Source organism: Physcomitrium patens, chromosome 24, assembly GCF_059467195.1.
Source record: "Physcomitrium patens ecotype Gransden chromosome 24, ASM5946719v1, whole genome shotgun sequence".
Classification (NCBI taxonomy): Eukaryota; Viridiplantae; Streptophyta; class Bryopsida; order Funariales; family Funariaceae; genus Physcomitrium; species Physcomitrium patens.
In genome coordinates, this window is record NC_143433.1 from 4,723,598 (window position 1) to 4,749,739 (window position 26,142).

General features: G+C 36.0%; 4 protein-coding genes and 1 long non-coding RNA gene across 12 annotated transcripts; 1 reads left to right on the forward strand and 4 right to left on the reverse strand.

The window, feature by feature from the left end:
• Positions 1 to 370: 370 nt before the first annotated feature.
• LOC112276689 (NADP-dependent glyceraldehyde-3-phosphate dehydrogenase) lies at positions 371 to 5,643 on the reverse strand. 2 transcript variants are annotated; one of them, XM_090247182.1, is made up of 11 exons: positions 5,229 to 5,643; positions 4,539 to 5,067; positions 3,716 to 3,909; positions 3,333 to 3,461; positions 2,929 to 3,048; positions 2,539 to 2,675; positions 2,274 to 2,432; positions 1,813 to 2,023; positions 1,331 to 1,498; positions 1,081 to 1,197; positions 371 to 894 (listed from the first exon to the last, which is right to left on the reverse strand). In XM_090247182.1, the coding sequence occupies exons 2-11, from the start codon at positions 4,681 to 4,683 to the stop codon at positions 781 to 783; spliced, it is 1,494 nt and encodes a 497-aa protein (XP_090103308.1). In that variant the 5' UTR covers positions 4,684 to 5,067; positions 5,229 to 5,643; the 3' UTR covers positions 371 to 780. The 2 variants fall into 2 exon arrangements, with proteins under 2 accessions (XP_090103308.1, XP_024364013.1); XM_024508245.3 differs by lacking the exon at positions 5,229 to 5,643 and having other exon boundaries at positions 4,539 to 5,184.
• A 2,158-nt stretch (positions 5,644 to 7,801) lies between these two features.
• On the reverse strand, positions 7,802 to 11,925 carry LOC112276329 (uncharacterized). The gene is made up of 11 exons (XM_024507553.3): positions 11,465 to 11,925; positions 11,060 to 11,144; positions 10,457 to 10,753; positions 10,185 to 10,343; positions 9,780 to 9,920; positions 9,570 to 9,626; positions 9,294 to 9,429; positions 8,976 to 9,074; positions 8,626 to 8,822; positions 8,426 to 8,467; positions 7,802 to 8,151 (listed from the first exon to the last, which is right to left on the reverse strand). Exons 1-11 carry the CDS (start codon positions 11,584 to 11,586, stop codon positions 7,975 to 7,977), a joined length of 1,512 nt encoding a protein of 503 aa, XP_024363321.1. The 5' UTR covers positions 11,587 to 11,925; the 3' UTR covers positions 7,802 to 7,974.
• Positions 11,926 to 12,961: 1,036 nt separating this feature from the next.
• On the reverse strand, positions 12,962 to 15,099 carry LOC149986366 (uncharacterized). Its single transcript, XR_016500544.1, has 3 exons — positions 14,683 to 15,099; positions 14,357 to 14,463; positions 12,962 to 14,154 (listed from the first exon to the last, which is right to left on the reverse strand). It is a non-coding gene; the product is annotated as an uncharacterized LOC149986366 (long non-coding RNA).
• A 498-nt stretch (positions 15,100 to 15,597) lies between these two features.
• LOC112276734 (protein S40-5) lies at positions 15,598 to 18,597 on the forward strand. 3 transcript variants are annotated; one of them, XM_024508359.3, is made up of 3 exons: positions 15,598 to 16,129; positions 16,355 to 16,426; positions 17,117 to 18,597. In XM_024508359.3, exon 3 carries the CDS (start codon positions 17,140 to 17,142, stop codon positions 17,857 to 17,859), a length of 720 nt encoding a protein of 239 aa, XP_024364127.1. In that variant the 5' UTR covers positions 15,598 to 16,129; positions 16,355 to 16,426; positions 17,117 to 17,139; the 3' UTR covers positions 17,860 to 18,597. The 3 variants fall into 3 exon arrangements, with proteins under 3 accessions (XP_024364127.1, XP_024364126.1, XP_024364129.1); XM_024508358.3 differs by having other exon boundaries at positions 15,598 to 16,618; XM_024508361.3 differs by lacking the exon at positions 16,355 to 16,426.
• Positions 18,598 to 19,077: 480 nt separating this feature from the next.
• On the reverse strand, positions 19,078 to 25,183 carry LOC112276733 (uncharacterized). Of its 5 annotated transcripts, none has more exons than XM_024508357.3 (15): positions 24,793 to 25,183; positions 23,997 to 24,127; positions 23,669 to 23,729; positions 23,378 to 23,468; positions 23,052 to 23,134; positions 22,685 to 22,824; positions 22,319 to 22,399; positions 22,043 to 22,102; positions 21,747 to 21,821; positions 21,373 to 21,462; positions 20,963 to 21,064; positions 20,537 to 20,731; positions 20,104 to 20,244; positions 19,741 to 19,887; positions 19,078 to 19,468 (listed from the first exon to the last, which is right to left on the reverse strand). In XM_024508357.3, exons 2-15 carry the CDS (start codon positions 24,081 to 24,083, stop codon positions 19,328 to 19,330), a joined length of 1,494 nt encoding a protein of 497 aa, XP_024364125.1. In that variant the 5' UTR covers positions 24,084 to 24,127; positions 24,793 to 25,183; the 3' UTR covers positions 19,078 to 19,327. The 5 variants fall into 5 exon arrangements, with proteins under 5 accessions (XP_024364125.1, XP_073387110.1, XP_073387107.1 ...); XM_073531009.2 differs by lacking the exon at positions 24,793 to 25,183 and adding an exon at positions 24,716 to 24,776; XM_073531006.2 differs by lacking the exon at positions 24,793 to 25,183 and adding an exon at positions 24,504 to 24,709.
• Between the last annotated feature and the right edge of the window lie 959 nt (positions 25,184 to 26,142).

The following is a 26,142-nucleotide window of genomic DNA, read 5'->3' on the forward strand; positions in this document are numbered from 1 at the left end:
AATGGGTACAAACAGAATCGAAAGGTGGGAGGATTGAAAAAGATGAAGAGAGGAACTTTTCTAGGGTAATTGGTCCTTGTACGGAAGAATTGGTGTAACAGATATTATCTTAATTGCTGCTAAACTCATGATCTACCTGAGTCGTGTGATGTGGAGTTGATAGCTGCGACAGTGCACGCTCGTAACTTTCGGATCACGCAACACGGCACGACATGTGCGGAACGTAGATCAGCACGCTGCTGTATCACTCGTTCTCCTTCTGAGAAAAATCTGATAGTTACGATGCTGCATTGTTAGAGCGTTACCCACTGTCACTTACATATCATGCTTCCGAATTCTCACACAACTGTTGAAGTTAGTGTTGAGATAATTGCCAGCCAACGAGGAACAGTGAGAATATTGAATAACTCAAATGGATCCTCGTGGGCAGGTTACAGGTAAGATCCAACCGTGAGAGAAATTTTTGAGTGTTTTGATGTTTTAGTCGGCATCTAGTGTGTGGAGAGGGGAGACTGGCACTTTGTGCCACCCAGTGCAAGTGTACCTACAATTTTTCATCTCTTCACGAAAAATTCTTGTAGAGATATGGTTTCTGATAACACGGGGGAAAAGTGAGGGGAGCACCAAAGTATCAATACCAACTGTATTTGCATCCCACAACGACGATCTGTCGTCACTTCTCTGCTTCATGACGACCAGAAAAACGTATTCAGACACTCTTGTGTCTGCAATTACTTTGAAGTGACTTGTGTGCATCTCTCAGCAAGCCGGGCACAATATCTAACCCATTGTGTAAGTCGCGGCTGGGAAATTCATAACTGTGCTCTTAATCTTACACATCATGTTAATGCTGTTAGTAATGCCCTGAGAGCCAACACCGCTATCTCGCAAGCCCTATTCACAGATACGGCATATTCGTGAGTGGCATATGAAGTGAGTAAATCTTTCCAAGCACATATCAATAGTCGCATACTTGTAAACATGTAAAATTTATCAACTCCGTATGAAGTTCCTATAGTTTCATCTGAGGGACTTTGATACTTTATTAGAAGTGAAAATGGTAAACTGAAAATTTTTAACCTGGAAAGGAAAGTGATCGGGTCCACGACCAGGAGCACTGTTGATTTGGATCGTTCCAGACTCCATAGCATCACTTATCATGATAGCTTTATCAAAACTCCTCGTGAAAATACAACCCTGTCAACAGAACCATGGACAAGAATTACTCAATCCAGGCTTTGAAAAGGTAATTATCATGCTCAATCCCAGGCGTGATGTGAATAAACTATTTATCAAATAAAGCAAAATGAGTTCTCAGAATCATGCTAACCTGCAGGGCGAAGTTGTTTGCATTGCAGTGATGGATGCCCTCTTCCACAGTTTTGATGCGAATGACGGGCAGAATCGGCCCAAAGGGCTCCTCCCAAGCTATTCTCATGTCAGGTCGGACGTGATCAATAAGTATAGGCCAAATCAGGTTTCCTTCCCTCCTCCATTCCTACATGCCAAAGTTGAGAAGACAGTGAGCACTATGAAATCAGACTAATACACAATTGTCTCATGATGTACACACACCAGCAAATAAATTGTGTTTCGATTCTACCACACTATCGAACAGTAATGATTGATCTTTCTTGCACCAAAATGTACAAGGATGAAGCTGAATGGCATTCAATATTCAAACAACGCAGCAGAGATTTGCGATTGAAAATCCTCAAATTTTGTGAAAAATTTGATTGTAGCACCTCCGTGTTATACAAGTCTCATTTTAGTCTCGTATTGCGTCATTGAAAATTAGGATATCCAGCTTACCTGATGCAATCTCGCACCCTTGTGCCTTGCATCATGCACAAGCCCCTCAATGAAATTGGCCGACGTTTCGCTGATCACAGGAGTAATGTCACAGTCGTCTTCGGGCATGCCTATTGTTAGCTTGGCGAGTTTAGCGTTGACCTTGCAGACAAGCTGATCTGCAATGCATTCCATTGCCAATACTACTTTTACAGCTGTGCACCGCTGTCCACTGCAGTCATACAAGCAACAACCGCACTAAATTCGCATTGTGCGTATCAGATATCGAAGTGGATCTTTCTGACCCCAAGAATAAGTGCTTCTTCAGTTAATTCCAAAGGAAGGCTGGTTAAATTTATTGGAACTATCAGAAGAAGACATTGGTTTAAATGCATTCTAACGCTGCAAAAATGGAAATACTTCATAAATGAATACGTGTAATCCTCCATGACAATCACGATGAAAGTGCGTAAATGACAAACCTGTAAGAAAAACCTCCTTTGATGATATTTGTAGCTGCCAGTTCCAAGTCAGCGTCTTCTAAAATAATGCAGGAGTCTTTACCTCCCAGCTCCATTTGTAGTGGTATCATACCGGCTTTCTTTGAAATTGCAATCCCTGTCTCGCAACCTCCTGTGAAACTGTCCGTGTCACAACCGAATTGAGTTAGTTACGAAGGCCATTATATTGCGTCGAAAATCAAAATATGAGAAAATTCTCTGAACACACAGAGGCCTAGAGACTGGCCTGATACAATTGATCCCAGGGTGCATCGTGAGGAAATCCCCAATATCTGCTCCCTTACCGGTCACCGCAGATATCAAACCTTTTGGAAAACCTGCCAAATGGAAGGTATGTACCATATGCAAGCATGACACAGCTCCCTGCACAAGAATTTTGACGTAAATTCAGCTAATTCTAATGGTTATTCTTAATCTCACGAGCTCTTAACTGCCAGTTATGATAATTTATCAAGAGCACCAATGTGTACACACTAATGTGAGTAGGAAAGTTGAATTTTGATCCTCCTCTGATGGCAGGAAATTTTAACACGTACTTGTAGGAGGATGCTAATTCCGGTGCAGTGTTCGTTGTGTTTCAGTTTAAACTGTTAAGACATGCGTAGGTGAAGATTACCTGAGTAGGTGGTTTCAGGACAACTGCATTCCCAGCAATGAGGGCTGGACCCATTTTCGATACGGCCAGGTTGACAGGATAATTGAAAGGTGGAATTGCGAGGATAACACCTAGAGGAATCTGGGCATGGAAAGGGCAGAAGTAATTCTTCAACTACAGACCACCAAACGACAAAGAAAGAAGTTCTAATACGATGCCAGTCTAAGAACATGATAAAAGAAAACCGAGTTCTGCAATCGGTTGGATGGATGTGGTTGTCGTCTTCTTACAACCTACCATAAATTTGGAAGCTGCAAGAGTCACTTCCTCAATTAAAAGCTAGGATAGAAAATGGTTAACATACCCAAAAGGTGACGCGGAGTTCATATGATTATGAAATGACAATATGATGGAGATTACATCACCTTGGAAGAAAGGCAGTATTTGTTCCTTTCATTTCCTGGAAACGGATCGGATACCAAGAATTTTCCCTCAGAGAGAATCCTGATTCCCTCCTCTGCGGTGTAGGACAAAAGATCACCAGATCGGACAACCTGCATGATGCACAAAAAACACATCATACGACTTCAGTCTTGTGAAATATTAGCGTTAAGGGGCCACGAAAGAGTTTCAGAAGAAAAAATTGAGCCACAAGCCATTAAGAATTTGAATCCCGAGGGTTCAAGACTATCTCCCATGTATAAATCACCCAGAACACCAACTATTCAACGACAAATTATCTTGAAAAAGAAGATTTTCTTCAGAACCGCAACGCAGTTTCAGTGTGAGATGTGGAAACTTCTCCTACCTCCACAACAGCGTCCTTAAGAGCCTTCGCGACCTCCTTTACGAGACAGTCTGCAATTGGTGCTTTTTGTTCCTTCATGATGGCGGCACACCTATGAAGAGCTTCGGCTCTTTTCCAGAGAGGTGTCCTTGCCCAAATTTTCTGTGCAGCCTTAGCACTATCTATGCATCTGTTGACTTCGTCTTGCGTGCAGGCTGTGACAGGAATGTCGCTTATTCAATCAAGTAACAGTAATGTAGAAGCTAAAGAGACAGTCACCCTCATGGCCGGTTATGCACTTGCTAGTGTTATAATATTACTAGATGTAGATCTCCTGATTTAGATTACACACTCTTCATTGAACAATTAAATTTTTTCGCTTCTTTTCGTTTCTTTTCTGTTTTTATTTCATTAACCAACGCAACTGACATGTATTTTCTTCACTATTGTCAACTGACTTTGGAACTCAGCTTGTGGCAAGAATGTTATGAGGGTCACAGGCAGTGCTACTCTCAGTACGAGCAGCAATTGAACTCCTCTTTATCAGAAATTCAAATGATTCCAAAAAAAATTGTTAAAAACTTCTCCTCATGACTCAATTTGGTTTTACTTAAGAACGGTTCAATAGCTGTGCATGGTGAAGAGGAAGTCCGGATTGCATCCTACTGACTCCGCATTATGCTCTTTCCTACATCTTAGAACGAGTATGGACATATGTTGAGTCCTGATTTCATACCATTTGCTGGTCTCCACCTCTTAAAAGATCAAATAAAACGCGGCAACCTACTATTTTGCTCACGAGCTAGAGGACATTAGCAGAACATTCGAATTGAAGTATTCATACCTTGCACTCTAAACATTGGTTTTCTTGTGGAGGGATTTTGTACATTGATGAATTGTCCGGAGCAGGATCTTCTCCACTCCCCATCCACGTAGTATTTGAAGACATCTCCATCAAGTATTTCTTTGAAGACGCCCTTTCCGGCCATTGTGCTTGACCCCAAGGAGCCGCAGCAACTGCATCCCTGCTGCCTTTGGTTCGTCGTTTTGACCCTTTTCTAAAAACCAGGCTTCCGCCGTTTAGTGAAGTAGAACCACGAGTCTTGGGGTCCCCAGAACCTACCCAGGTTAACAATGCTTACGAACCTTCACACCTCAACCTGGCAGCACCAGCACACAAACTCACACAAAGTTCGCTAGAACTCGCATGTTTCACCCAACTCTCCTGTTCATCCTCTCGAGACGAACAACGAATGATCAGCTAAAGCTTGAACAAACTTCCAAACATCCTTCGTGATAAGTCGATCACTTATTCTCCTCTCGTAAAACTGCATAGGAGCAGCAAATCGACGTCTGACTGCGGCAACGGAAGTCTGTTACAGCAAGTCGCAGCAGATGAACATAAGCAAGTCGGCCGATCGGGAGGTAAGGCGAATGAAGAACGGGGTTGGAGTCGTCAAAGCATGGCACGAAGGGAGGATCAGGGGGAGAGAGGGGCGAAGAGACATTGGGGCTCAGTGGGAAAGAGACGAACCGGCGCCGGTGACGATGAAACGCTCTGTTGTGAGATGAAGGCCATGAACTCTCACCCTTTCGCCGCATTGTCGCCCCCATTGGCCATACCATTCCGTCTGCGACTCCTTCACCTTGTTCAAAAACCCACCTCGGCAACAAGACAAAAATTAACCAAAAGAGATACCAACCAACAAACAAAAATAAACCCAACAAGCAAACAAGGTGCTGATCCACCCACCCAACATTCCTCACCTCCAAAATATCGAACTCTCTTCAAAGAGGATGATTTCAAAGCGTTTTCGACTGATCTCAGCTAATCCGCACCAGTTTTACCGCTGCTTTCGGTTTGGTCTCATATGCAGCTCATGATTGCAGTTGATTCGACACACAATTTGGGCGGAGTCCACTGTTGAAGGCATCTCCACGGCACCCTAGCTTCGTCACCCCGCCAGTTCTACTCTCTCGGTGTCGGTAGCCCCGAGTCCAGTCCGGCTGAACTGCCGTTTAGATGAATGAATAGTTGTGGATAGATATTAGATGGATGAAGTGTCATCCATAATTGGCTCGGGCAGAAGGCCGAACCTTTACTGCTGCCCGCTGCCCTACGGGCACCATATTTTAATTAATATTTGCCTCGGCTTTGCTCTTCATTTTGGCTCACAATGTGTTCCAATTTCTTTTGGCACTGTGGAGATCATTAAAATTTTCATACACCTGAAAGTGTTCGTTTGTGTATATATATATATATATATATATATAATTTTAATTATTGAGAAATTTTAGAAACTTAAAGTATGAACTTTAACTGCTTTGAAGGCATTCCTGTTGAAGAAGATAACACTTAATTTTTTGAGATTTTTTTTTTTTTTCTTGAATAAACATTGTTTTTTTCTTTAAGAGAATGAGTACCATTAAAAAAAAAAAAAAAAAAAAAAAAAAAAACTCTGTTAACATTATTTGTTTTAATAAGCTTGTCAGAAGATAAACTTTTGTTATTGGTATTAGCAATGATATTTTCTAAAACCATTACTTTTTTTTTTAAATTAAAATCACAAGTCATATTTGAAGGTTATTGCCACTTTGTATATAGAATTTTAATTTTTTCCATTCAAATTGAAATTATACATTCCTATATATAATAATAAATTAAGAGAATTTTTAATGCTACTCTCTCAATTGATATTGCTACATCTCACATGACCTTCTTGTAGACAACTAGCTAATAATATGTCTCTTTCTTTTGTGTATTTTTCCCTTTCTTTGTTTAAGGAAAGGGTGGTGGTTGAGAGAGATAGAAAATATTTTATGAAAAAATAGGTTACAAACTATTTTTAAAAATATATTTTCCAAAAATATGTATATCATTTTATTAGACTTTTATTATTATTATTTGGTTGACAAAAATACAAATAACTTGTTAAATATTGGAGTTAAATATTAGATTGCCAAATATGCCCTACAAGTAGAAGTGCACTTGTTAGTCAATTTAAGTTGTGTAGAGATCACATGGGGTGTAGTGATATCAATTAGAGATGTAGCATTAATAATTCTCTAAATTAATTAGTTTTGATTTATATTTCATTAAATTTAGGTGCTTAATATTGAATCTAAATTTTGTTAAAATTTTAATATATAATGTTCTTATATATATTAATAAATCATATATTAGATGTTTATACCTATGTGTTGTTATAAAAGTATAATATCCATTGTATATATATATATATATATATATATATATATATATATATTTCATTTAAATATATTTATTAATTTATATTATGGTTTTGTTATTCATGTAAATTTATGATGTATTATAATTATTATCTATTTTACATACAATGAAAACCAACCTCTTATTAGAAAGCACAAATAGTTGAAATTAATGTTCATCCAAACGTATAATTCAAAGATGTCTTAATTTAGTAATATACAACCCAAAGTTAATAGAATAGCCTATAGATGACAAAAATAACTTCACAAAAGATGCAATATCTTCAAACAATATAGTTTGGTTTGATAAATCAATATGTGAATTCAACTAAGACCAACATTGCCACTAGGGCTCAATTTTAAAACATTTAAATTATTGATAACCAACTATATTATGCAACATAATGTCTTTAACATGTCTTCTATTTAGAAAATAAAAACATTTATTAAAAAAATAATTCTAACTATTATAGCCAAAAATTTGCATTCACTTCCTAGTTGAGTTTGACTATACTTCTATAGATCCAAAGATGCAAATCTAAAATGGATAGTGGAACAAGATTGAAGTGGGCAGCAACACAAGACGCAACCAGATTTCAGTCAGGAAATGGTCCACTTCCCCTTCCTTTCTTGCAATCTAATTGTAGGGGTTTTCGTGTTATAACCTTGACTTTGAAGAAATTGTATGTAACAACACGGTTTTAGTAAAATAATGGACAAATAATGATTTTAAAATATTTCCAACTGAATAAAACAGAATTGCTCTTTATGGACATGCCCAGAGACCTGTGTTTGATTTCATAAACAAGTACTGCAGGAGATGCAATTTTTTCAATGAAAACTAGCACCAACAGCTAGCACAACCACACCCCCACCAAATACCAAACTGCAAATTGATTGATCAAAATTTACACATTGTACCAATAGAATCATAGAATGCATATCTACGTCACCACGATGATAATACAACCTTGTGTCTGCTACCAAATTCTAATCCATAATCAAAGTTTGTCCTGGTGTAGAAGTGCACTGAACTCGGACAAAATTTCTGCTTACAGATCTGTATGACAATCCCCTTGAGCAGGAGCTGAACGGAAAAGCCACCGAAACAAGTGCGACGGAATGTAGAAGAACTTCGACAAAAATGTGTCATGAACTGGCTCGTGGACCACCTCCATCTTGCACAGTGATTCATAGCTCCGCTTCGTATGTGGCGCAACCACATGTTCCTGATTTTTAGCAAGAATTTTGAACCCATGGTCAGTGCAATGTGCCACGAGCTAGACGATGTACATTGAACATGTAGGAACGAAAAGCTTACACTGCAATCAGAAGATGAATATGTGTACTTATCATGTCACTAGCTTTTTGCGAGTATTCAATCATCTTAACTACAACAAACCTTACAGAAATGAGAAATCGATTGTTATGAATATGCAAAAGAGGGATTTTTAATCGACTAGAAAAATGATCATAACTACAACGCCACAGATATAAGATTACCTTAAAGGTTTCAATTGGGCAGAAATGTGTACCATTGCATGCCTGCAACCATGTAATTTAACCATGTTATTCTTCTCAAGTAAACCAGATCGTTACTAATTTTCAATGCATTTGCATTGAAATGCCTAGTTGAGAAAAACTTCCAAGCATAATAGTTTCCAGTTAACAAAAAAGGTGATACTCAATGAGTAACTACTTACAGGCATGATCACGGGCCTTTCATTATGCAAAGCCTGCACAAAGTATTTCATTCCAGCCCCATTATCCGTAGAACACTTGTGAAGAACCAAAGCTGTGTTTGCTGCAAAGGGCGTCACAAGAGCACCACGCCATGTGCGCTGATGTGGAGGTCTAGGAGGAGCTTTCAACGGTTCTTCACTTTGAATCGACTTTATATCTGCAATACACTTGATAGATTTATTGTTGGGTTGTTCTATTTGAACCTTGACGTTTAGAAATATTAACAGCGACGATAACCACAACCAATACGAATTTAAGTAATGACCACAACAAAAGACTAGAGAGTGGGCGGAAAATCAAAGCAACTTACCAGTGCCTTCTAGAAACAAGCCAAGAAGACAACTAAACGGTATAACTGTCTCTGCATGCGCAAAACGCAACCTGGCTTTCTCCGTTGTCTTCTTGGATTCTGCATATGTGACCAAATGACATCAGTATTAATTTCCTACAACAAATTGTGAGGCTAAATGTGCGGCAATGGAGACTGAATATCATGCAACATTGCACACAGCAATGGCCAACATGCTAAAAACGTGAACAACCTAAGCAGATGATCTAAAGGTTTTCTTGTGAAAAAGTTGATTCAATCAACAGAAGAATGTTTGAGAGAATTTGTTCTGGAACTTACGAGCATCTGCTATAACACGATCCATTGTTTTCACCACGTCATTTAACAAAGGAACGCCCATACGGTAGTTCAACGTATCTCCATAACCTTTCAAGTGATGAGTCCCTAGGTCGTCGGCCCACTCAAGCCACTCTATCTGCAAAAAAGCACAACATACGATAAAAACACATCAGCACAATAAGGATAATACAACAGTGTCGATTGAGGCTTTAAAGATCTGAACAACTGATGGAAGTAATTAACTGTAATACAGTTTAGTGATCGAGTGGAACATACCTCTTCAGTTGTGAACATTCCACAAGCCTGATCAACGATATCCAAAAGAGAAGCTTCCTGTTAAAAAACAAAATAACAGCAGCAAACCAATCATTCCAACATTTAGACGTGTAAAGAGACAGATTACTGACTTGCAGAACATTCCTTACGAAACCACCATTCAAAACTTTAATACAAGGACATCCAAAGAAAGGGGTGACAAGAATATACATTTTTACATAATAACCAAAGAGTGGCCACGTCACTGTTGTTGACCGCCAAACTATACCGACCCTGCACTGATTTAGCAACAAGATCGTATACTCCCGCTTGCCAACCAGCTACTTTGGGCTTCCGCAATTTCTTTGATTCCTACATGCAGCAAAAAAACACGGACGACACGTCAGGAACCTATTGAACTCAAATTAGTTATTTCTACAATACAATCAGCTGATCATATTCTTGGAGCAAGTAGAACGTGAGTTACATATATCTCCGTCTCAACAAAGTCTATGTCGCAGCCACATTGGACATTGTAAAGAGATATTCTCTCAACCAGTTCCATAATCCAATTCCATCACATCGACAAATTGGACAGTACAGTGTGGGGATATTATAGCATACACAGAAATGTACCTTGTAAGCCATACATGTGTCGTGGAAGCGAAGATGAACGTCGTGCCCCTTGCTTTCAGTAATAACAGAGAAAGCACGCTGCTTCCCTGCACCTAGCGTCCCCTGACCAGCAAACATTCCCATTCCAAAAGCCACGGAACTTGCTGAGGATCTGCCGACCTGAAAAGCAAACATATCAAACTCACCTCAATTCATGATTTTGGTGACAGCCAGACAGATATCAAGCGGTATGGGAATACGCGGTATCCCAAAATATAGATCTCATGTTTTACCTGAGTAGCAATTATTGGATATACATCGGGGTGGTACTGCTCCGAGAATATCTCCGGATACTTGGACTTGTAACGCAACGCCAAGTCATAGAGCTCCTCCTCACCTTTCGGCAACAATTCCCCTCCAATCTGCTTGTCCGACCATGGGGACTTCCATTCTTTGATCCACGCAGGCGGTAGGGACGTAGTTTCATTTTGATTTTTAGCTGCCTCCGCAGATAAAACACGAAGCCTGTCTGCAAAACCTTCCAACTCCTTGATCCTCTTCTCGGTAGGTCTGCGTACTCCATGTCTTGCCTGACAACAATCACCATTCAAACCCTACTTGAGAAAGGGGTTTCCACGATTGCAGAAACAGGGGAGGATTTACAAGTCACTGGAGCTAAAACCTTAAACTCTTAAGCAAACATAGAGTCTCTAGTTCACTGATTCATGCAATAATATCTTTGCCAAACCAAGCACAGATAAGTCTACGACCAGCTGTTATCAAACTATAGCTGAATCGAAACGAACGTAGAGCCCAGGTCCACAATTGAAGAAGAAACACAACAGTAAGGTAACGAAATTCACCATACACATTTAGGATTGGGATCTAAAACTAACCACGAGATTGATATGAACGGGGACACAACCCTCCGGTGAGCTCACAATCTCATTCCCATACTCGATCCTTCTCCCAGCTTCATAACTGCAAACGCATGCACGCAATCAATACAATTAGCACGACTTTTGTAAGTGATCCGTCGCTGACATAGAAAACTTCTCCATCTTAAACCCACCGACCACCTAAGCTACACACACGCACCTGAGCAAGCAATGCTAATACACGCTGAAACGAGCTCGTTTCCAAGCCCTAAAGTCCAACAAATGCACAGCAGAAGGACTCAAATCCAAGCAGGCTTCATCGGATCAATGCTCAGACGACACTCAATGGAAACGAAACGAAACATACAACACCAACTCATCGCTTCCATCACAGCAAGATTCGAAACCTACTCACGCCCTCACCTGGTGGTACTGGAGATATGTTGCCTCACATCGAACTTCGCCAGCGCCACAGTCCCACAAACAAAATCCACCAGCAATATCAAACCCACCCACAAACCCAGTTCAAATCTTCGCTTCGCCATTCCTCCTCCCTGCTCTTCGCCTCCACTCACTCCCCACCCCACAAAGCCTCACAAATCCCTGCTCTATAACAGAAATAACAGAAACTTGGGTTTTAATGCAAAACTGCCTTCAAATCCTACACAAAAACACCGCTGCTACTCCATCTTCATCATCTTCTTCGTCTTCATTTTCTGCTTCTTCTCCTTCTTCTTCGTCGTCGTCGTCTTTGCTCGTTGTTCCATCGCAACCAACGAGAGAGGTGTCACCAACACTTACACAGCGCCACATGGAACCCCACTTCCTCCAACACGTCACACACTCCGTCTCCATCTCCAACGCAACCCCGTCATTGTGCAGTTTCGACAAACCACGTCCCCCACCCCCCCTTGAACGGACTTCGTCGACGACGACGCTGTTGCCGGGCCTTTTCCAGAAATTGATGAGCTTATGCTTTTAGTAATTCACTTTTGCTTCAATTTTATGCATAGACGTTTTTTAGAGAAAGAGATAACTTTCTTGCACAAAACATAATTTTTGAATCTAAGATGTGTGGAACTTAAAAAAAAGACAAGAAAAGACAAGAAACTACCCATGTCATCACAATTCGAAGGCCAGCTTCCCAATCTCTCGAACCACATTTTCATGAAAAATGTGGTTCAAAGAGAATGTATGACACACATTACAGATTGGAATTTTTCACTTTGTAAGGTGAAAATGACTCCAATTAACTTGTGGGTACTTTGTGTCACTGAAGTTTCTAAATCAAACATTTAGAAAAGAATAAAGTATATACATATACAGATATATACAATTTTTATGAATCCAAGGCCAATGTTGTTTCAACCAGGTATTGGAATCTTAACTCATTGATGTTATTTAAGTTGGCAAAAGCACGAAAGTATTATCTTGCATTGTATTTAATCCTCAAATGATTTTTAAAAAGTAGTTAAGTAAAAATAATCTTAATCATAACTTTATATTTATAAAATAAAATAAAATCAGAGTGATGCAAAATCAAAACAATACTAAAATAATATTACATTGGTTCTTTTTTCCAGATATGTGTTTTTAAAACTTTTTACCAATAATTTGATTTAGTATATTTTAGTTCAACAACACCAATCTACATCTTTTTATTTTTTATTGTTGAAAATATCAACCCAAAAAAATTCAATATTTTACTACCCATCTATTATAGGAGTTGGGAAATTTACGGAGGTTTTATTAACCTTATTGATTCCTCTTGATAACAACTCAATCTGTGTTAACTAATTTATAATCCAAAAGCATTACCAAAGTTTGGTAACACTAAATTTGCATGATACATGGAAGAATGCACTCTGTGTAATAAAAGTGTGAATTTGTCTGCACATTGAGAGACACATTGAGGCATATTATTGTTTTATATCATTGAGCACTCAATATGACCTTTTATTACAACATTAATAAATATTTCAATAAACCAATTCTCCAATAATTAAAATAAAACAAAAGATTCGAACCAAGGTGATTTTTGTTGCATATCTTCACTTTTGTTTAAAATAATAATAAAATATATATATATATATTTATAAGTTATTTTTCATTGCTTGTTAAAGATGGGTATTGTCAAAAGAGCAAATTCAACTTCTCTATGGTCATAAGCAAGTGGGGTCCCATCTTTCACATTATAAATTTTGAATGTAGATCATACAACATACTCATGGGTTTGTTATTTTAACCCTTACAATGATTTATTTGATAAGAAGAATAGTTATTGAATAAAGTAAGAGGAAAATTCTTCCAATTTATTGAAGCTTATTAATTTCATCAATATGATTTGTGTCCATATTTAAATTTCTTTTGTCTGGATCTTGTAAGCAACATTTTATTAACATTACTGGACATAAAATCTAAAAAGCAGTGAATTACAGCTTTTGAAATACACTGACATGATCGAGTCATCTGAGACCTTCTTTCTTCTTAAAGAATTTGCCAATTTCAATGTTTTCTTTGTAGCATTTTAAGAAAATTCATGTTCAATTAGGTTCCAACATATCTCATAAGATTCTAGTGGTGCCATTCCATCATGCCTCAAAGATCAAAATAAAACAATATATAAATAAATTTGCAACACTTAATTATTGTAGAAATAACAAGACATTTAGAAATGCTTTTATTGTTTTAGAAGGTAGTCTATGATATTAGCTTGAACAAAGTTGTATCTTGTAAAAGGCGTATTGTAGGACAATGCTTTATATGTTAGTCAAAGTAAAATTATTGGATCTCATCTCAATAGATTTTAATTGTTTAATAATTGTCAATTATTTTGGATAAAATGTTTATATTTGTTTTATTTTTGAGCAATTGGAGGATTTCTCTTGTACACAAGTTACCTTTTTGTAGTCCAGTATTGTTTTGCTCCAAAACTGTTGTGCTTTGATTTTTTTGTAATCCTTGAATATTAAATTATTTATCAATATTAAGTGGTTGTTTAATTTTTAATTTTTTATATCATTACTTTGATATTAAACGATTTTTTTCTTCTAAAAGAGGTGCAACTCTTCTTTATTAAGTAATTTGTCATTTGTTTGTTGGATATATGAGCTCTGTAAAAATAGATGAAATGTCTTAGTTTCTTAAAGAATGGAAAAAAAGTTAGGCTCTGATAAATATATTTGCATATGTATATAAATATATATCAATATAAAAAAATTGCTCATATATATATATATATACACATACATATACACACATACACATGTAATATTTTGTTTTAAAATTGAAATGTAACACAGAATGAAAATCAACCTCTTCAAAGATATCAATCTCAATCTTCCTTGTATGTTCTGAATTATTCTACTTTCTCACTATTAATATTTATCACCACTATCACCATCATGTTCCTTCTTTTATACCTACAATTACATGATACATGATATACTATTAGACTCACTCAATCTTCACACTTTTTATTTAATGGTTTACTTTTTAAACCTGTATTAATATGGTCTTTATAATGCCATTTAATTTACTTAAGAACATAGCAAGTTATTCTACACCAATCACATAAATCTAAAACAATTATGTACATCCATCTACAGTAATAATAATAATAATGATAATAAATAACTCACAATGTGAAATCTACAAGTATTGGTTGAAAAGAGAGAAAATTCTGCGAAATTGCGAAACCCAACATTTGACTTCCGTTTTTTAAAGTCATATTTGTCAAAAAGAATTCCATTCAAAAAATTCCATTAAAGGAAGTTGAGATGCAAGTTGCAAAAACAGACTGAACTTAATTAATGGAAGGATGGGGATAAAACGGTAATAAGTACCACGGTATCAGACCCTCGGGCAATTCACGGCGATGTGTACCGACCCATCGGACCGTTCAACAGAGCGGTGGCAGAGCAACGGCGACGATGGGGACGAGAAGATGGATATGGACGGATGTGAAGACATAGGATGAATGAAATAGAGGACAGGGGAAGGCAACTAGAGGAAGAAGAAGACAAAGGGGGAAATGGAGGGATATAATAAAAAATCTAGGGTGCACATGTTGCCCGCAATTGTAGCTCTTCCACAGATTCTCTTAATTAAGAGGGCGGGGGAGAGAGCGAGAGGGATCTAATCCACATTGTCCTACACTAGGGGGGGAGCTGTAGAATTGCGCCGCTAACGCTCGCTTGCGTCATAACCAAAATCGCGGGGAGCCTTGAACTAAGCCGCCGCGGGCCCACCCGGCCCACCCATTCCCATACCTGAGCCGTACGTCCGTTTCCACCTGCAACGGCCTCCGGTCGCCGCTTCCCGGCTCAGTCGTACGCACCCTATGATCAAACAAAGACTACTATTGTTAGTAACCCGTCACGAGGCTTGTCCTCATCCTTAAGACCAGATGCCTCGATCTCCCGCCGCATGACGCCACCAGACGCGACCCGACGCGCGTATCCTGTAGTAGCCGCGATGTTGACTGGGTTTAGACGCGCGGTAGCGGTAGAGGTCGCAGCGATGGCAAGTAGCGGCAGAAAGGTGGGGAGTGACTGAGTGAATGAGTGCAGCGGCGTTGTGGTGTTGAGCTCCGACCGACGATCGCGCTACTTGGGCGTGGAGCCTCAGTGGGATCTGTTCAGAATGTTGTCGTCGTCGTAGCTCAGGCGTAGAACGGTCTGATAATGATGATGATGACGATGATGCGGAGTTTGTAGAGCCCATAGAGAAGCAGTTTCGTCTCTCGTGGGGTGTAATGTGTGTGTGTGTGAGTGAGTGAGTGTTTTACAAATGGAAAGTGGGTTTGCAGAGTGGTGAATGTGTGTTCGTGGGGGAGGGGGGCTTTGTTCTCACGGAGGGTGTGTGTGTGTGTGTGCTTGCACTTGCCGGCAATCTAACCGTGTAGCGTGTGAGATCGGGTGTCGCGTCCGAGAAGTATGGGGGGAGAAACGCTCTCGTTTTAGTGGGTTTTCTTTTTACAATAGTTTCGTTGGTTTCTTAAGATTAGGTGGTTGTGTGATGAGCAAGTTTCGTGCGAGAATTTAGTCGTTGCCGCGAAGATAGTTTCGCAGCAGCTCTTTGGCAAAGGTGAGGCTCATGACATGTCGGTTGGTCTTATGAGGTTTTGTCAGTGACGTAGATGGAGGTGTAGCTTGTTGGCGGCTTGGTGTAGTGGAACAGAGTGGGGATTAGAGCTTGGGTTGTGATGGTTTTTGGTGTGAGTGTGTTCGTGTGTGTGTGTGTGTGTGTTTTTTTGCATTTGTTGTAGTACCCATGTTACGTTCTCTGAGGTTTAGTAGTAGCAACGTACAGGACTCCTGCTTCCGCTCCAGGTTGCTGGCCCGCACGTTCGTCTTGGAGCGTGAGATTCTCGGGAACAGAATTGTAAGACTTCTGTGTGCTTATCCGTGTGGTTTATTTTGGCGGTTAGCTACCTATTATGCTCAATCAGGGCTCGTCTTGCCGTTATTTGTACGAGATGGTAGATGTCGACTAGACAACGCGTGCGTCACCATCTGTTTTCTGTGAAGCTCGAATTTTTCCTAGGTTGAAGTGCCGCGAAGTCTCTTTTAAAAGGTAATCCTTGTGTGGAATATATATCAGGGAGAGTTGTGATCGTCCCTTGGTGTTCTTGTTAGGGTTGTGAATTAGACTTCTGTCCTGCAAGTGGGTGTCCGAGTGAACCACTTCTTTGTTGCCTTCTAAGTGTTGGGCAAAATCGTCAGCATCCTGATTTGAAACTACTTTAATTTGTTCATTAGGCTTTGTAGTTCCCTGACCTGGATTATACGGTAAGACAGTTCTTGTATCTAAATTTTTGAACGAGAAGAATGTCGTTTGTAGATACGAGAGATTCGTTCGTTGTATAGCAATTTATGGTTCTGAGTCTCAGAAATATGATGTCACACCCATTGAGCTAGTAAATCTTGGTTGTTGAGCTCATAGGAACTTCCGAGAGTTCCCATACGGTTACAAGAACCGACAAGGGTCTCTGGCTGGGATTATGATATATTTTTGAAGTTTTTAAAACAGACTCGCAAATTCCTCACTGGCAACCCTTTTGTGAATAAGTAGGTGGCCCCTACTTGGCACTCGTAATGTCGAGATCCAGCTTCGAGAGAGGAGGTGGTGTCAGTAGAGCGGATAAATTCCTGGGGTACTCGTCAGCGTATAATACCTCCACACACGACCCAGATGATGTGAGCGAATTGCATGAAGAAGACGTTTGGGATTTCGGAGCTGATGGATCACGCAGTAACAATCCTACGCTGGATGGGAATTCCAGTAATAGCAGACCAGACAGCTCTGACACTTATCGGTTCCTGAATACTGGAATGAGGTGGGTAGGGCTTGATCAGGAACCAGGTTTGTCTGCAGCTTTCGCAGACCATGGCAGCAGGGCGTACGGTCGTTCCCCACACAAGCTTGTTGGAGGTTTTGCTAACTATGCCGGTCAAAGCTCCAGCCGTGAGGCCAGAGGGATTGCAACCCCTTTAAGAATGATTCCTGCTATTGCTCAAATCCGTGAGGATAGTCCAAGGCAAATGATGCATCAGTCAGCTCCAGTAAATGTCCCTGACTGGTCGAAAATTTTGGGAGCTGAGAAAAAGCACAAGTGGGCCGATGAAGATGTGGATAGTGACAAGGAGGATGAGCAGGAAGAGAGGCTGCCCCCTCACTTGCACATCCAACGAGAATATGCTCAAAGCCAGATGACGACCTTTTCTGTGTGTGAAGGTGCTGGGCGTACTCTGAAAGGAAGGGACTTGAGTCGAGTGCGTAATGCAGTGCTCAGGCAGACTGGCTTCCTTGATTGAAAATTCGATCCGGGACTTCTGATTTTTCCTGGTTCATGGAGGCAGAGTATGCTGGTTTTCTTGTAAGTGGAGATCACTACTCGTAACCATTTCCATTAGCAGCGCCAAGTGAATTGCCGTGACCCAGCTCAAGCTGGAAAAAGGCCCCGGCTGGAGGAAACTGTTGATGTCCCTTTTTTTTCTTTTTTGTGTTCACTTGGGTTGTATTGTACCTCTGGTTCAAGGCTTTGAAACTGCCTTACGCATGCACCAGATTGGTTGGAGTGAGCTCCCATTACTATTAGGAGCTGATATGTACATTGACATCCTAAACGTGCGAGACTTAATGTGGCATGTCTACTGCCACTATGCCTGAATCTGCATCAGTGAAGCAAAATGCCGAGCATTTTCGTCATCTTTTTCACCATCTAATATTGATTTGGAGGCGCGCAATGTATTTGCTTGGGTGAGGTATGGGTACCTCGAACAGGGAATCGATTACTATTTTCATGCGTTTAATTGTTCAAATTTTTGGGACCGTATCCAGGTTTAGGAGGCGCGTAATACAAGAAAGCCTAATGTATAGGTAGCAAGGTTTTAGAGTAAACACATTTATCTCGGCTGGATGTGCTCATTTTTGTTGTGAAGTGTGATGTCTTTTTAATTTTAATTTTTTTTCATTTGGGATATTGTACGCAAGTCCATTAAAGTGACATGCAATCACAAGGTTATAATATTTTTTTGAAAGATTTGTTTTCAGAGTTTGAGTTTGAGTTTTGCTGCAAGGCTGATATCTGAATTTAGTGTTTTGACTAGGCAAGAATACATGAAGTATTTGAAGTGTGTGTGTGGAGTCAAATTTTTTGCACTAATTTGAACATGCTAAAAACATTTGGTAACTTAGCTCTTGCTTCTTGTTTATAAAGGAGAAAATAATTTTTTGTAAATCAAATATTATTTGTGCTTTCTAAACTTAAATTTGATCAAGTTTTTTTAAGATATTACTTTCAGTGTTTATCTTACTTCAAGTTAACAAGAAAAAATGATAATAAAAATATTTTTATCAATTGCTTTGGTCTATTTATGAGAAGAAAACAAGAAAAAAATCACAATTGTTAAACTTTTAAGAAAAAATTGTGCATGAATAAAAAAACATATGCAAGAAAACATATCTATTATATGAATGTTGAAATCAACATATACAATCACAATCTACGACTGTAAGATACATAAGACAAATAATCAAAGTATGTTTTATTAAAAACTCAATGCGATAGTTTTTGCATTAAATAAGCTACAATATTCTTTCATTTAAAATATTTGATTGCTACCTGAAAGCATAAGAATTTATTTATTTGTTCATTTAAAATAAAAAAATAAAAAATAAAAAATAAATATTATACAACATAAACATGGTAATTCACATGAAACACATTTGTTGAATACTATACATAAGACATTAAAGAATCAATGATATTTTTCCTTTGACTCATCCTTTTCCTTGAGCCCACATCATTTTGGCTTCGGACAATTGCCTTTGCTTTTGAATTTTCATTCTTGTTGCCATTAAATCTTGTATTTTCTTAGTTTGTTCTTCAATATAAGTTAATAGGTGTTTTCTTTGTAGAGCCTAATCAACAAATTTTATTCATAAGCATTTTAATGTCAAAAATCCTTCTTGCATTCTTTTAAAAAATTAACAAATCAAAAATAATTATTTGAACAAGTATATTTATTCCACAATCTTTAACCAATATATTTGATAAACAAAACCAACATATCTTACACTATTTATTTATTTATTTATCCTTTTCAAGAAAAAAGAATGAATCTAAAAGTTAAAAAATTGAACAAATATACAACATCAAGATAGTTCATTGTGAGATGGAAAAGAACTATTACTTGTCTTCGTGCAGTTTGATTGACTAGAATCTGCGCTTTAGAGTATTCAAGATGATTGACAACATTCTTCTTTACACGATCATGCCGTGAGCGCATTAAAAACTCTCTCAACAACTTAGCTTTGTGATTTGCCTTTGCAACAATTTTCTAAACATCAAAAAACAATTCAAAACCAATATTATTTCATGAAATATATATATATATATATATATTAAAACACATACATATATGTATACAAACAATGAGTATAAACACATATACATACATCATTTCAATCTCTATTGAAATTCAAAGAAGGTTTTGGATTGCAAAGTGAGGGATAAAAAGGGGTGCACACAAAAAGATAGAAGAAGAAGGCGAGACCTCAATTCGTTTCTTTCTTTGTTCATATGCTAGTTCCATTGTCCTTTGTCGGTCTTTATTTGCCTTTTCTTGCATCATGAGCTTTTCTTGCAATATTTTATTAAGCTCTGCTTGTTTTTCTGCTTGTTGAATAGCTACTGCCTGCAAAAAAAATATACTTCCAAACAAACAAAACACATCATCTCTCTCTTCCTACATATCCACATACATATTCATACACATATCCTCTTTGTGTGCATGTATACTAGTTTAATTGTTGATATCAATTTTTTAAAAATGACTTGTTTATGTGTATTATAAGATACAATTTTAGTGTTATTTGATTGCAATAACTAAATAATAGTAACAATAATGAGTCTTTGAAATTCTTTTAGGATTCACAAATTTTTATTCAATAAGAGTGGTGGATGCCATGATAAAAAAAACAATGAACCTCATTTTTGGCATTGAAATCATCTCTCTTCTTTTGAAGCATGTTGTAATATGCTTGCAATGCTGCCGTTTGGCGTTTCTTGGCCTCCGCATGAGCAATGGCATTCATCTTCTTGATTTTTTCTTCCTTGAGGGCTCGGATTTGAAGTAGTTTGCGATCTTTGGCTTCCAACTTCTTTCGTTTTTGTATTGCTTCCTAACCAAGTCTCATCAAGCATCATGCCCACCAAATTATTTTCATTCATCCTATTATTTAACTATTCATTCATCCTACTTAATCCTTTTCTACCACAAAATGAAACCCCCATCTTTTTCATCCATTTGTATATAAAAGTCTTATATAGTTTATTTTCTAGCTTTTAAAAAATTATACACACTTATATATATATATATATATATATATATATATGATGGTTTTGTAACATACTTGAAGCATTTTCTCTCGCATTTTCTCCAATTCTTTTTGGAAGGCAAGCTGTTTCTCTGCTCTCTCCTTTGCAGCTGCCATAGCCATTTTTCTGGCATTTTCCTACATAAATTTGCAATACTTTTAAGACGAAAGAAAAAGAAGTCAATGTTTACATATGATAACATGTAAATTTGAACTTGTAAGGCACTTTAAACACAAACAGGCCAATTTTTTCGTATTATCTGGTGAGTCACTCTTTTTTTTTTTTTTTTTTGAGATTATTTTTACTAAACATGCATTGTAAAATTGATATTGATTACGATTTTAAACTTCTTTTGCCTTCAAAACTGGTTAAAATACATATCACACGCATACAACTATAAAACATGTATATATATATATATATATATATATATCTATATACATACAGCGGCAATGGCTCTTTCTTGCTGAAGCTTCAATTCGTGAGCATAATTTTCCTTGGCCAACGCAATAGCTGCTTTCTCTGTTGCAAGCTCCTACTACAAAACACCCAATGTTGTATAATTCACCCCCTTTATTACTAAAAAAAACACACACAAAAACATGGTTTACATTAAATAACATCATACACAAAATAAACATGGTTTTGCACCACCCATTCATTCTCAATATATATATATATATATATACATAATAACAAAAGTTACACAAAAAAAAATGAAGAATCACCTTCTTCTATCCTTTCTTCTTCTTCTTATTATTATTTCTTTTATTGAAGTAAGCCAAAATATGAAAGAGATTATAGTGAAATAAGACTCACTTCAGCGAGCTTTTTAGCTGCAATGGCTGCTTGCTGAGCAGCAAATTCTTTCTCCTTCCTTCTCTTCTCTGCTCTCTGCCATGGTGTTTTATTAAAACAACCAACCAACCAAACAAACAAACAAAACATGAATTATTTCATGTGTCTATATATATATATATATATATATTTTTTTTTTTCTCTCTCTTTTTTAAATTGAAGGAAATGAACAACTATTTTTTTTCTTCATGCAATTCGATATTAGGAAAAATAAGAGAATAAAAGAAATAAATCTCCAAATTTGAAATGAAGAATACCTGCTCATATTCTTTTTTTGATAATAATGCAGCCACACGTGCAGCATCTTCTTGCATTCTCTGGAAATATTTTTTGGGTTTTTTTTTATATTTTGAGAATCATGAAAATCTCTACATTCAATGAAATTTTATGGTATCAATTATATTTACATATTTATATTTGATTGTGTGTGCATAATATGAAATTCAGCCAAATCAAGTCCTGTAATTCTTTTTCTTTTATCATACATAAGTTTTAAATCAAAGAATAGATGATATGGGTTTTGTTTGTCATACTTTAGCAATAGCATCAAGTTCCATCTTCTTTTGTCTTTCTTTCTCAACCCGTCTTTGAGCTACTTCTGCAGCTTTTAAAGCCTATGAATGAAATCAAATACAAAAATATCAAGTAATAATAATAATAATCATAACAAAACACTTTACTTCAACTTCATGAATCTATTGAAAATTGGTGAATCAATACTTCTAACAATAATAGCTTTTTTTCAATTCTTAACATGGTGTACATTAATTTCCGTATTATCATTAATTGTAAAACTAGGATTTATTCTTCTATTGTGAAAAATTTAATAATTTTACACTTGATACTAACTTTATGTATATATATATATATATATATGTATACATGAATGTGTAATAAACCTTTGTAGCAGATTCACTAGGCTTTGGAAATTCTCCTTTGGGGCCCTTTTCCACAATTTTCCCATCTTTGATAAATATTTTTCCCGTATCACATTCACTTATAATTCGTTCTCTCTCTTTCAACAGCTGCAATATTTTTTCTGCATATACCTATTATGTTAGATTTCTGAATTCTCATTCTATATATATATATATTTATATGTATGCTTTCATTCAAAACCAGTTAGTTTAAATTTAAATTTATTTATTTTTTTAAAAAGTAAACATCCACATCATTGATTGAAGCATTATTGCCAATTTTTTCTTTAATGAATAGAGGCTTGCATAACAATCAAAGTTCTTGAGGTCTTAAATATTTGCTTAACACCTTTTCTTGCTTTTTCATAGAACTCGTATTTGATTCCTTGAAATTCTCTCGATAAACCTCTTTCAGTAAAGTACTCAAAAGGCCTAAGGTTTAAAATGCACACATTAAACATGAAAACTTTATTTCTTATATATATATATATATATATATATACATACATACATACAAACAAATAGATACACATATTTGCATATTTATTGACATCAAAAATAAGTATGAAAATAATTTCAATAAAAAAAACTGTGGTGATTTTCATACACTAAAGATTTCATTGAAAATATTAATTGTGCTTTTTATTTTTCGAAAATATAATCAAATTTTTTTACCGATATTGAATTTCACTTGGATCAACTCCCAAGAGTATACATGCCTGTAGTGATCTAGGAGTATTCACTAATTCACCTGGTTTTGCCTGGTCTATATAAAAATAAAATAAAATATGCACAACACATAAATTATTATTTAATCCTCAAAATTTTAATCAATTGAAGAGATTGTTTATGACTATGGTGTGCAATCAAATCACAATAGACTTCTTTGAAAGTACAAACTTAACACCAATAAACTTCGAAACTAAAGGCACCCATATGAACAAGGTCCATATTTTACACACTCACCGATTTCTACAAGAGACAAGTCTCTTTTTGCCACACCAACTTCTTTGTGATATGTAGCCACCTATTTGTATAGAAATAAATAGTTTTTCATAATGAATTTGCACATTTCAAAACTCTTCATTCAAATTTCATCAATTTGTTCATTTTAATTGGGTTTTCAATCAAAATGTGAGTTTCAAGTCGGAATTGATTAGAATTCAATACAATTTATTGCAAAGATCATGTTTTATAATAATTATTTGATGTTGAATTGTTTAAATCTTGAGATGTTCAATTGCATCTAAAAATTAATTGTTGAGATTTTAAAAAAAAATTGTGTTATTCTTACTTTCCATGCCTTGAGCATTTGATCAGCCCATCTATCCGGATGGATTGGGTCATGGGTCCATCCCCCGGGTGGTGCAACATGGACCATGTTTTCCACTTTAAGCTTTTGATGGTTGGAAATTGAATTTAAACCTACGTCATACATCAAATATAGATTTCATATAAGAATCTAATTATGTAAAATAGATATCATGTTTTATGTTAAATTAATTTTTTTGATGAATTTAACTCATAGAAATTCAAATAAATTCTCAGAATACGTGAATGATATTTATATTCTGAAAATACAATCATGATTTTTTACATCAATTAAAATAAATAGATAATTTATTGATTCAGAAATATATATATATATATATATATATATACATATATAAGATACAACTTGTTGTACTTAAGAAAACATTTGAATGATAAAATGATATGCATTGATTTCTGTTCTACATAACCTAATTTTATATATGTGTAAATAATTCAAATACAGATAATTTTTTTGTAAGATCACAACTCTTAGAACTTTTCTTTTCCAAAAATTGAAGTTCTAGTTTGCATCTTGTAAGTTTTTAGTTTTCAATCAGATTTTAACATATCGAAATTTTGAAATGTAATTTTAAAAGTTAAAACAGAAACACTTCCATTTTCTAAACTTGTCTTATGATAAATTCTGTAAAGATATATTATGAAAGTATATATTTCAGATTGGTTTCAATGTTGTGTTACATGAGTGATAGTACTAGTAAAGATCAAGTTTAAAATTTGCAAGATGTATTAAAACCCTAGAGTTTTAAGAGCTTTACCACTCTTGCAGTAAGTGCAATTTTAATACTTTTTTGCCAACAATTTCACTTCAATTCTGTGTGATAACTTAGAAAATGACTTTTTGATCAAAATGTATCAATGAATAATTTTTTTTTGTCTAAAGATTATTATTTTGTAAAACCATTTCTGGAAAATAATCAAAAGTCATTGTATGTATTTTAAATAAATATTAAAAGGTTATACGTGGATATGTACTATAAATATGGTATACAATTCAGTCATTCTATGTTATTTATATGTTATCAAATGTTGGTTTGGATTGATATATCTTTTATTTTAGCATTGTGTTAGTAAAGTGTTTGAATGTTGAATAAGTTTTGAGGTCAAATATTGCTGTATTATATTCTAAAAATAGATCAATCATAAAGTCTTAATTATGATATAAATTCTACCTTCCATCTGAAAAAGATGTTGTTTCATCTCTAAAGCCATGAAAGTTCACAAAAATTACACTTCAATAATCTCTAAATTAAAGATAATTTTTTTATGAAGGATTATATATTTTAATTACTAATAATGTAAAAAAATAAAAATGAAGTAGAATTAAAAATACAGAAATACATACATACATACACACATACATACATACATACATTAAAGAATTGCTCCTATTTAGCTCCATTGAATATTTAATAAGTTAAAAAACTTGCAATGGATAGTGCCATGTCAACATGTGACACATAAGACTATGGTGTCATATTAGATGTCACTGTTGTTTAAACTCCCATAGAGAATTATACGTAAATATGAAAATCATACAGCTTCGAAAGGGTTTTGAGAAAGAAAAAGAGAAAAGAAAGTACATTTTTAATGATTTGCAATTTTACAATATCTTGAATTTTTAGATAAACCCACTTAGCCACAATACAAAAAAATAAAACAACAAAACAAACAACAAATCAACAAAAAATAAAACAAAAATTTTACTAAATAGTAAACATTACAACAATAAACAAAAAAAGAAAACAAAACAAAGTATTGTTTTACTGCAACTGGCTCCTAGAGTGTTTTTACTTTTACATATCTTTATAGAATCATGTACCAAACATCACTATATTACATGAACTTGGGGGGTTTTTCTTTTTTTCTTTTTTTCTTTTTTAATAATGTTTTTTCAAATTTATGCATCATTGAGGACTATAAATAACAATGATTATTTCAATGTTGTGCTACAAGGAGTTATCTTTGTAATAGTAAAATAGTTGATAGATCAAATGACACTTTACGAGGGCAACAGATGAAGAGGCGAATTGATGCAGGAGCGCAATTAAGCTGCACCCAAGACATTTGTAGACCTTATCAGAGAAGCCAGACCTGCGTAGTTTATC